The 12,049-nt window shown below is 44.8% G+C and overlaps 2 protein-coding genes across 2 annotated transcripts; both read right to left on the bottom strand.

The window, feature by feature from the left end:
* Positions 1–2,541: 2,541 nt before the first annotated feature.
* LOC139783249 (uncharacterized) lies at positions 2,542–5,583 on the bottom strand. The gene has a single exon (XM_071722400.1). It carries the CDS (start codon positions 5,581–5,583, stop codon positions 2,542–2,544), a length of 3,042 nt encoding a protein of 1,013 aa, XP_071578501.1.
* A 597-nt stretch (positions 5,584–6,180) lies between these two features.
* On the bottom strand, positions 6,181–7,248 carry LOC139783248 (uncharacterized). The gene has a single exon (XM_071722398.1). The coding sequence runs from the start codon at positions 7,246–7,248 to the stop codon at positions 6,181–6,183; it is 1,068 nt and encodes a 355-aa protein (XP_071578499.1).
* Positions 7,249–12,049: the final 4,801 nt, after the last annotated feature.

Genomic DNA, 12,049 nt, shown 5'->3' with positions numbered 1-12,049 from the left:
TAATTTTATATCTTGAACAATTAGTTATTATAATTTTAATTTGAAAGTTTAGAACTTCCAACAATTTTCTTACTGACTTTAGAAATTTTCAGATAAAGTACATTTTGTTTAAAAACTTATTTATGAATCTTATTGATTTATAAGTTTTATTTGCAGTGTATAAAGAAATTAATAAGCTCTTATAAGCAGGGTTGGACGGCAAAAACCAGTAAGTGAAAAAAACCATGGCAAATTCCGGTTTTTACCGTCCCAAACTTTATCCAATGGAATAAACTGGAAAAATTTATAAAAATGACTAATATACAGGGTGTTCCAGACCTGACGTACCCGTTAATAGCAGATTCATGTGATCAATTTAAAACGAAAATTCTTATTATTACACTTAATTAATAACTCATACACATACTTATACATAAAGATAAGAAATAATTATAACTTAAACAATACGTATGTAAAATTATGTTAGTTTCGAGAAAGAATTGTCCTGAAACATTTTTACTAGCAATGTGACTTGACTGAGCGCGTGAACTCCTGACAAATGGATTGGCTAACTTTAAATTCTCACTTAAAACTTCTCATTTAAAAATTTTTATAGCCTTATCATTTTAGTATTAGAATTATCGTTTTAAAATGATCTCAGGAATTAACGGATAGTACCTCAGGTCTGGAACACCTGTATATAAACTAAATATATTTATTATATTACTAACTAAATTTATTATATAACTAACTATTATATAACTATTATATAAAATATTTATTATACTACTAACTAAATATAAACTAAATATATTTATTATATTATTTTATACAAAAAGAGATATATATTTAATAAATTATGTTAATCACTATGGTTTAAAAAACGAAATCAATATAATATTAAAAAGCTTTTAATTCAAATTAGTACATAAAATATATCTACTTTTAAAACAGATACTTTAAAGGTGTTACTAAATTTTATATCATATTTCTAATAAGAGAGGAAACATAATAGTAGAATTAAAAATTTTTATCACTGCAGATCTGGTTCGAATTTACCATTCAACGTCTTATAACAAAATACTAATTTATTAGCTCTATCGATTCCTAATCTATTACGGATTTTATTTTGGATAAAACTGAAATTGGAAAGCATTCTCTCAATTGAATTTACGGAATTGAATTGAATTGAACGGAATTTACTGGACAGTTATGTAAGTGCATGATAAAATTAATAAAATCTGCAGGAAGATGATCATTTTTACTGAATGCTTTCCATCTCATTCTAACATTCATATTTTTGGCTTAAAAAAAAAAAGATTTTAGAAAGGGTTCAGCCTCTGCTTGAAAGGATATAATTAACGGTAAAACATCCGGAAATAATTCTGTCAGTGGACCGCTCGACGTTTTCGCGGTGCGCGCCGTGGAAAGTACAAAAATGAGTACACGAAATAACAGTCAGTCCTTTTTATTAAAGTGGGTTACACTGGACTTCGCACTCGCGATTTCGCACTCGCTACATTCCTCCGTTTTCTCGACGTCGATCATGTATCGCGTGCGAGTTATGATGGCTCACTGCCGTCCCGGACGGAGCAGGCGAGGGATCGCGGCCGGAGCTTCGCGTCGAGGAATTCGGTGACGTGAGAAACGCTCGTTGGCTCCAAATCGTCTATTGGTCGCGGTGCTTGCGATCACGCGAGAAACACCTGTGCCGTTTGCTCGAAAACACACAAAAAAGGGGGGGAGGAAACCGTCGCGATTTGGAGCCTTTCAAGCGTTCTCGAATAATGCTTGCTGTCTCGTCGAAGTTCGAGAATTTTCAGCTCGCATTTATTCAATTCTCAACATGCCGCCCGCCTCGCATTCGACGGAATGCGAAACGAACGGGGGTTGACAAGGTCGCATAGAGGAGCGTGGGAACGTCTTGGTTCAAAGCGTTATATACAATATATACATTTGAGAACTTAACCTATTTTTACAATGTCCTTAAATCTAATGAAAAACGAACGAGCTTAATTCTAACGGGATTCCGCGGTTCCCGGCGGACTGATAGAGGCGGGCAACCGACAGATCTGGGTTATTGGTCGTTTTAGCTCGGAATTGGCGGTGCGTAATGTGACGACGCGAACGCGACCGTCAAGTCCGGGATGGACCTGCTGAATTTTTGCGAGTTCCCACTTTGAAGGAGGGAGTAGGTTACTCTTAAGTAAAACTAACTCGTCAACCTTCGGATTATCGTGAGATTCGGTCCATTTCACGCGCTGTTGCAATGAATGTAAATAGTCCGACGACCAAGAACGCCAGATCTGTTCGAGCATTAATTGTACGTGTTGCCATCGCGACAACCGATTCGCATTGATTTCGAGGACGGATTCCTCCGGTACGCTCGTGAGCGGTCGGCCGATAAGGAAATGACCAGGTGTCAAAGCGGTATAATCGGACGGATCGTCGCTAAGTGGAGAGATCGGTCGCGAGTTCAAGCAAGCCTCTATCTTACATAAAAGCGTAACGAATTCGGAGCGAGACAGAGTGCGAGCACCAGTCACTCGCCTGAGATGGTGCTTAAAGCTCTTCACTCCAGCCTCCCAAAGCCCGCCGAAGTGGTGCCGCAGGGGGCACGAAATGCCACCGTACGCCGTCGTTAGCGAGAATTTCCTTAAGGGAGGGGTTGTTCACAAGCGCGCGGAAGCTGCGTTGGAGCTCGCGGTCAGCACCCACAAAATTCGTGCCATTATCGCTGTACATGTCCGATGGCAGTCCGCGGCGACTGACAAACCGTTGAAATGCCGCGAGGAATCCATCGGTGGAGTAATCCTCCACACTTTCGAGGTGGATCGCCTTAGTGGCGAGACAAACGAACACCGCGACGTAGTGTTTGCTCCCCTTTTGGCCGCGACCGACAACGGGGGTAATGTTCATAGGTCCGGCGTAATCTATGCCCGTGTGAGAGAACGGAGGAGCAGGATTTACTCGGGGACTCGGGAGATCACCCATTAATTGCGTCGGAGTTTTCGCGGAATGTCGAACGCATGTAACACATTTATGAATGTGAGATTTGATCATGCTTCGCGCGGAAATTAACCAATAATTTTGACGGAGACATCTAAGCGTGAGTTTAGTCCCTCCATGGAGAGAGCGTCGGTGTGCTTGATCGATCAAAAGTTCGGCAATATGATGTCTAGCAAGTATGACGGGGTGTCGCTCATTGTAACTCAGCGCGGAGTTTTCGAGCCGCCCGCCAAGCCGGATTAATTTATCTTTCCCGATAAAGGGGTGGAGAGAGCGTAAGGAACTTGATCGCGATACAGCGGCGTGAGCGTTCAAAGCCTTCAAGTCATCCGAAAAACAAGTCGCTTGTGCCGATCGAAGCCAAAAGACGGAGGCTTCGTGAATCTCCTCTGCGGTCAAGGGAGACTTGACGATCACCGAAGAGGCGACTTTATTTTTTAAGTTCCGAACGAAACGCCGAATGTACGCGGTAATACGAAGAAGTCGGATCCAGCTCGAGCAGGAGGTGGGCAGATCCCACTCAGGAGCTGAATCGACGAGATGAACGGTAGCTTTACGCGCTTCGGAAGATACCGTTTGTAAAATGTCCTTTTCAGTCGGAGTCGGGGGGATCGGCCACGAGGCCGTGGTCGAGCTAAGCCACCGGGGCCCCGACCACCATAATTCATGATTGACGAGATCGGCGGCAGTAAAGCCGCGCGACGCGCAGTCGGCAGGATTTTCCTGGGAGCGAACGTGTTGCCAACGTACGGTCGGAAGGCGCGTCTGCACCTCGGAGACGCGGTTCGCGACATAGGAATTCCAGCGGGATGGATGTTGTAGAAGCCAAGCTAATACGATTTGGGAATCAGTCCATCCAAATAAGAGAGCTCGCATCAAGCCCGTGGTGTTTCTTACCCATTCTATCAATCGAATTAATAGAACGACGGCGTTAAGTTCCAAGCGTGGAACGCTAACGGTTTTCAATGGCGCGACTTTCGTTTTGGCCGCGAGGAGGATGACTTGAATGTTAGAGGGAGAATGCACGATTCGGAGGAAAACTACCGCGGCGTAAGCGCGAGTGGAGGCGTCCGCGAAGCCGTGCAATTCAACATCGATTTTATCTTGACGCATCCCTGTCCATCGAGGAATGCGTATTTTGCTAATATTAGGCAAGTCTGAAACGTAATTGATCCACTGATGCAGAAGATCATCGGGGATGGGAGCATCCCAATCAATTTTACGGAGCCAGAGCTCCTGCATCAACATCTTGGCCGCGATGACTATCGGTGACGCCCAGCCGAGGGGGTCATACAGCTTTGCAATAAACGATAAAACGGAGCGCTTAGTATGAACTGTCACGGCGTATGGCGAAATTACGAAACGAAACGAGTCATCGCGCGGAGACCAAGACAGGCCGAGGACCTTGAGCGTGTCATCGTGGTTGATCGGATAGTCCGAGGATTCCCGTTGGTCCTCTGGAATATCCGTCAAAAGTTCGGCTGAATTCGCGGCCCATTTTCGCAGGGGGAAACATCCGCGATTCACTATGCCCACGAGTTGCTTGCGCTTCTCGAGCAGAGACAGAAGGTCGTCTGCTCCGAAAAGAACACCATCGACGTAGGTCGACTCTTCGATTATATTGACCGCGTCGGGGAAGTCTTTACCTTCGTCGCGAGCTAATTGGATAAGGGAGCGCTGTGCGAGAAAAGGCGAAGGTTTTTGCCCGTAGGTCACGGTGAGTAAGCGGTAAAGCCGAATCAACAGACTGTCGGGGGGGCGCCAAAGAATTCGTTGATAGTCCGCGTCATCCCGATGCACGAGTATTTGTCGGAACATTTTAGCAATGTCAGCCATGTACACGTACCGAAAGAGTCGCCAGCGCAGGATTATCGCGGCGATGTCTTGTTGAAGTTTAGGTCCCGCCATTAGAAAATCATTGAGCGAGGTTTTGTCGGTCGATTCGCTAGAGGCATTAAACACGACGCGTAACTGGGTCGTTGTACTCGATTCGCGTAAAACAAAATGATGCGGGATGTATATCGGGGGGTAAGGGGGGCGCTCGTCCGCCCGTACCGACTCCATGTGCCCCATCGATTCGTATTCTCTTAAAAAATCGTGATACTGCGCGGCGATTTCTGGTTTCCGCGCGAGTCGGCGCTCCATATTGGAGTACAGGAAGGAAGCCTTTCGGAATGTGTCGCCGACGCGAAGGGGGCCGTTTTTGAACGGCAAACGCACAATGTAGCGTCCTTGTGAATCGCGAGAATGAGTCGTCGCAAAATGCTTCTCGCAACGTTCGTCCTCTTCGGTGAGAGGAGTTCGAGAGGGGATACGTTCGTCCTCCCAAAAACTTTGAATTAAGGAATTCGTATCCTCGCAGGATACGCAACTCAGGACAGAAGCGGACTCTCCGGCCGGGCGCGCAGGGCCGGCGGGACCGGAGAGGATCCATCCGAAAATTGTAAGCTGGCCCGTCGGAGTGCCGACCGGGCCCTGACGTAGACCGTCGAGTAGCAGAGACCCGTATAAATCCGCGCCGATTAATACATGAATCGGGTGATTACATGAGGGATCAGGATCTGCTAAAGGTAAATCGCGTAGATGTGGCCACATTGCGGCCGGCTTCTGTTGAGAGGCTGTATAAGAAGTGATTCTTTGATATACGTAACCCGAGAAGGGAAATATCGGTCCCTGTTTGTCGCAGGGCGCGAGAGCAAGATTAACTTGTGACCGCGCGACTCCATTAAATTTTTCTCCAAAACAATGTATCTTCAACGCGGCACGATGACGCCTGGTTCGCATCGTCTGACAAAGAGATTCTGATATGAAACTGTATGTCGAGCCTTGATCTAGTAGTGCACGTACTTTCAATGTGCGGCCCTCGATTGTACTTAAACTAACATACGCAGTGGCGAGAAGTACATGAGGCGGTTGTTTCACAAAATCTCGAGTAGCATGCACGTTTTGAACGAACGCTGAGGGCGCGGCCGGTGACTCGGAGGCAGCGGCGACTGACACAGCTGACGGAGCTGAGGACGGCGAATTAATCGCGGAAAGCGTACTTTTAGTACCAGTTTCCGTACCCTCGCGGTGAAGCAGCGAATGGTGAGCTTGGTGGCATTGATTGCACCGTCCTTTACTCGGACAATTGTTTGAAAAATGCTCGGTTCTCAAACAATTAAAGCAACATTTATGCTGTCGCGCGGCGAGTCAACGCTGCTCGACCGACAGACTTAGAAATTTATTACACTTTGCAAGACCGTGGTTTCCGGAACAACGGACGCATTTGACGGGCGAAACCGTATTCACCGAAGCACGAGCTCTATTACCGCGCGCACTATTTGACGCAGATTCGGATTGCGAAGGGTAATCCGCGAGACCGCGAATGCGAAGAGTCATGAAGTCATGAATCTCTTTATACGTAGGGTACGCATCCGTGTTGCCTCGTTTAAGATTCCATTCATTGCGCGTTTGCGGACTGAACTTTTGCGAGATAATATAAACTAGGAGGTCGTCCCACATATCGACCGGACGATCGAGATTCGTTAACGCGGCGAGAGATGCGGACACACTATCGCGAAGTTTTTTCAACTCGGTCACGTTCTCGTTTTTCATTTTCGGTAAGTCGGCGAACGAATGGATATGCGCGTGAATAATCGCGTTGCGGTTGTCGTATTCGTCGGTAAGAAGTAGCCACGCTGCCTCGTAGTTCGCGTCAGAAATTTGAATGTTATTAATCAACGACGCGGCCTCGCCGGAGAGGCTCGCTTTCAGATAATGTAACTTTTGTGTTCTTGTCAACGATTCACTGTTTGCTACGAGAGACTCGAAGATTCCGCGAAAATTCTCCCATTCAGCGAAAGCACCAGAAAAGTTCGTAAGCGAGATACGAGGCAGATGCAATGACACTCCGGAGTGCGCGTCGCGATAAGAAGACTCGTTACCTCGATACGGCGCGCTCGGGGCGTCGCTACTTAATTTACCGATGACCTCGTGGAGGTGGTCCGTCGCGTCGAGGTAGGCGTCCTCGGCGGCAAGAAATTCCTCGTCCTTGAAGTAGTGGGTCGACTTCTTCTCCTCCGCCGTAGCCGTCTGCAGCAGCTGGACATGGAGGGCTTGCACCTTTTCCCAGAGACCCTCCAAATTCGTCAGTCTCCCCTTCGTCTTAGGGAGAGTGACCTGAGCCTTGGGAAGCTTTTTGAAGTTAATCAGCGACCGTCGTAGCTGGTCAATCGCATTGCCTTGAGCAATGAGTAGATTTTCGAGATCCGAAGACATGTTGAGCAGATGTCTGGATCGTGTAGAAATCTTTCAGACACTTGCGTGTCAATCTTCTTGTCGAGCGAAGACGCTCGTGTGCGACTCCGCGGCGAGTAGCAGGGCGATACTCGCGGGAGGCAGGGACGTCTGGCACGTCTCGGTGCGACTCCGCGGCGAGTAGCAGGGCGATACTCGCGGGAGGCAAGGACGTCTGGCACGTCTCGGTGGTCGACTCCGCGGCGAGTAGCAGGGCGATACTCGCGGGAGGCAGAGACGTCTGGCACGTCTCGGTGCGACTCCGCGGCGAGTAGCAGGGCGATACTCGCGGGAGGCAGGGACGTCTGGCACGTCTCGGTGTGCGACTCCGCGGCGAGTAGCAGGTACTCGCGGGAGGCAGGGACGTCTGGCACGTCTCGGTGTGCGACTCCGCGGCGAGTAGCAGGTACTCGCGGGAGGCAGGGACGTATAGCACGTCGCAAAGCAGGGCGCCGTCGGGCGGCGGATGCGTATCGCAAGGAGCACGATACGTTTGCTGGAGGTCCCGCAGGAGCCTCCGAAGCACTTCACAAAATCACAAGGCACCTATCTTTAGGAGAGCGGGTGTGGTGCGCTCAATGTTCGGAGTGAGCCACGGAGTCGAGAACGCGTAGGCGGCGAACTCCGTTTTCGAGCGAGTCGAGCGGGCGCGCCGATTCGTCAATCTCGGCGTAGCACAACGCGAGCACTTTTGAGGCGGTCGAACTGTCTATGCCGGTCTTTTATGTCGATCCGGCTCGAAGGACCATTAAATGTCAGTGGACCGCTCGACGTTTTCGCGGTGCGCGCCGTGGAAAGTACAAAAATGAGTACACGAAATAACAGTCAGTCCTTTTTATTAAAGTGGGTTACACTGGACTTCGCACTCGCGATTTCGCACTCGCTACATTCCTCCGTTTTCTCGACGTCGATCATGTATCGCGTGCGAGTTATGATGGCTCACTGCCGTCCCGGACGGAGCAGGCGAGGGATCGCGGCCGGAGCTTCGCGTCGAGGAATTCGGTGACGTGAGAAACGCTCGTTGGCTCCAAATCGTCTATTGGTCGCGGTGCTTGCGATCACGCGAGAAACACCTGTGCCGTTTGCTCGAAAACACACAAAAAAAGGGGGGGAGGAAACCGTCGCGATTTGGAGCCTTTCAAGCGTTCTCGAATAATGCTTGCTGTCTCGTCGAAGTTCGAGAATTTTTAGCTCGCATTTATTCAATTCTCAACAAATTCTGATGCATAATTTCGTGCTGTTTCTTCTTGTTTTTAGACAGTCTTGTAGTATCATATTGCAGATGCAATATATAAGCTAACATATACGCAGGTGTAATAGTTTCAGAAAATCTCTTTTCCAAAATATTTTTATATGGTTCCAATTTTTCATTAGGTATTCATCGATGTTATCCATAAATTGGTACAGTCCGTTATGTTACATTCTTCAGCTCGATACTAATATCGAATAAATCATAAGAATTAAAGTAAAAAATTAAAGAAATAGATTAGAAAGACACATTCGAGTAATTATTTACATGTAACATTTTGTGTAATGTAACATTTTTTATAAGCATGTAAATATTATATTTTATTGCAACTTTATATAATTTTATCAAATCATATATATAATACATCTAAAGACAATTAATAAATATAAATTAACTTTTTCTGAGCACAATGTTTATGTGCGTGTGTGCGTGCGTATATATGCGTACGTATTTATATTGTACGTATGTATGTTGAAGTAAAAATAATGAAAGAGAATTGCATTTCTTTTTAATAAATATAATTTTTTTAATTTTACCTTATCAAGCGCATTTGTTATATGTATTAATTGAACGTACAAAGATTTTACTTCTTTATAAATCGCAACATTATTAATAATGCGAGCAATCTTGTCATTTATCTCTTTTTCATGTTCATCAACTATTTGAAGGTAAAATTGTTGATTACGAATAAAAGTTTCCTAATATTTTAGTTGATTGTTCGCCATACTCCTACACAATAATCTGCAGATTTTACGTTACATCCAGACTCAATTGCCGATAAAAAATAAGACAATTCGCCAGTAGAAAAATATTAGCAATAATTGGAGTATTATGTACCTCGCTCCAACCATCTTGCATTAATATAACTGTGTTCTCATTCAACTCGGTTTGCACTTTATCCATGCATGATTTTATCATAAATTTTATTTAGTAAATTTCCAGATAACTGTTTTCTATTTGGAGGTTCATATCTTGGTCGTAAAACTTGGATAAAATTTTTAAAATGTATATTTTCAGAGACTCTAAAAGATATGTTGCAAGCATAAAAATTTTGCCATTGCCTTGTCTATTTCTTCTTTATGTGCAGTTGTAGTTTTAATTATATAATTTGACATCAAAGGCTATTTCATAAAAGCATGAAGGTGATTTAATATCAATTCGTTTTCTTTATTCGATTCTTCCAAATCATTGTCTAAATTGATCTTTATTTATTAAATTAGCTTCATCCTTTTGAAACTTATTACACTTTTGAAGATGCTGTTTCAATTATGGGGCTTTTGCACTTACTAATATTTCACAAGAAATACATTTCTGTTTATTGATGTTATTAACGGAACAGGATTCAAGAGCAAGACCATACAGCGTCTTTGTGTCTTCCTAATGCGTTTTTCAAATTACTCATGTTAACTACACTAACAACTTCACCAATAACCAATAATCAGTAACCAAACCAATAAACGTATAACTTTAATACAGGTACCTAGAAAGATTTGTAGGGAGTATGAATAAATGAGCGACCTTTCCAGCGCGTTTGTTTTTTGATGTTTAAATATTCTCGCGCAGAACCGTAGCTAAGATTATAGGCACCTCGAGCTACCTATGAATTAAAATATCTCGATAAGATTTTTATTTATTTTACTATTTTTAATGGAAAAGATCAGTTTTTGCCGGTTTTTCCGGAAAATACCGGTTTTTACCACTGACATGGACTTTATCCAGAAAATGTGGAATTTTGTCGACCCTGCTTAAGACACACACACACGCATGCACGCACATGCACACACATTTTTAGTAATTTTTTAAATCTCTTTTTTAAATTTTGTATTATTAATTTGTAGTGCTTATTGTTAACTTTTACATTTTTAATATTATTGGATGTATTCATTATTTTTTCAATAATAGGTACAATTTCATTTAACCCTATTTTTGAACTTAAACAATTTTAAATGTTTATTAATGTATGTATAATTTTTGTACAGCATGTTTTTATATTTATATTTGAATCACTTTTGTGAGTTTAAACTTTTCGAATATAAATGATTTAGAATGTTTACTCATGTATATATAATTATCATATAGTGTAGTTTTACTTACATTTGCATTTTCAGGGTTTAACATATTGCCTTTTATATACTGTCACGACTTTTTCACTCCCGGAGCGGTCCGGGGCGTGTGCCGGATCAAAAGGGGAAAAAAGAGCGGGATGATAGGCCTCTCCGGTGATTCTCTCGCACCTCCGACACTCCGCGAAACGATTCTAATGTTGGGCGCCAGACGCGTGAATTCGCGTCCGCGAAATCGCGAGAAACCAAAAACGAGACGCAAAACGAAATAAGTCGGTGTGCGAGGGAATGGCTAGCTCGACCTAACCGCAAGGCGGGGTTAATGAAGAGCAGCGTGATATTCGGCGAGGTGACGCAAAATAATTAATGTCGTAACTCAAGCCATTAACAAATAAAGAATAACCTTTATTCTGTAATAATCCCCGGATGAACAGTAGATAATAGCAAAACATTTCGCGAATCAATAACCTAAATAAACGCGAAATAATAGCGTGAGATACCGCGAAATGATAATGCGCCACGCTCGGAGCGCGTGAGCGCAAGGTCCAAACCCGTGCAGGAATTCTGTCGCCAAATAATCTAAATCTAACGCAAGTCATAATGTTAATCTAACGCAAGTAATAATCCTAATCTAACGCAGAGAATAAACGTGACGCGAGTAACGTCCCAACGCAAGAAGGAACGAACGCAACATGTGATATCGCCAAGGACATCCTAACGCGAAAATAAGGCGCCGGGGCGCTCGACATAACGCGAAATACTAAACTAACGCGAGGAAATATGCGGAATTACCGCGAGCAATACTATCACTAACGCGAAATTACCGATTTATCCTAACGCAGGAAACTGAGCTTAACGCAAGTGATCCTGATCGAACGCAACACACGCGATTGTCAGCGATCGTCCAACGCGAAAAATGATGCGCCGAGACACTCGGCGTAACGCGAAATACTCGAATTAACGCGAGAAAGATTACGGAATTATCGCGAGTAATAACGAGACGCACTATTAGGTCGACGCTGAATGGTATCTTAAGGCGAACAACATCCTACCGCGAATAATATCTCAACGCAGCCGATATCGCGAGGATAGGCTAAATGTCCGAACGCGAATCGTAAGTAACGCAATTAAACCAACGCGAATATCCCTCTGACGCCATTAATATCGCGTGCAGAATCTAAGATTCGACCGGGCGAAATACTACGCATAACGAGACACGCGGTCGTGAACGCGAAGGGCGCGTGAAATGGCGCATTCGCGATATCGAACGTCGTCACCGACGCGCCTACCGCGATCTCCAGAGGTTCGTAGATTTCGATCGCGATCCCACGGCCACGAGACCATTCCGGTGCCCCTCGCTCTCGCTATCGATCGCTAAATACGCCTTGTCGGCGAATACACTAGTTATTGCGAATTTTTCCGGGCGAGAGCGCGACCCGGGGAGCGGTGTCGTGGCTTTACATGCTCAATA

This window comes from Temnothorax nylanderi, unplaced genomic scaffold (assembly GCF_030848795.1).
Source record: "Temnothorax nylanderi isolate EJ_2023f unplaced genomic scaffold, tnyl_v1.0 TNYL_tig0482_pilon, whole genome shotgun sequence".
In the NCBI taxonomy this organism is placed as follows: domain Eukaryota; kingdom Metazoa; phylum Arthropoda; class Insecta; order Hymenoptera; family Formicidae; genus Temnothorax; species Temnothorax nylanderi.
The sequence above is the reverse complement of the archived record's forward strand: the minus strand, read 5'-3'. Positions and strand labels throughout refer to the sequence as shown.

Bases quoted from the DNA above. Each gene is read 5' to 3' on its own strand.
- LOC139783249 (XM_071722400.1), bottom strand. From the start codon at position 5,583: ATGTGGCCACATCTACGCGATTTACCTTTAGCAGATCCTGATCCCTCA.
- LOC139783248 (XM_071722398.1), bottom strand. From the start codon at position 7,248: ATGTCTTCGGATCTCGAAAATCTACTCATTGCTCAAGGCAATGCGATT.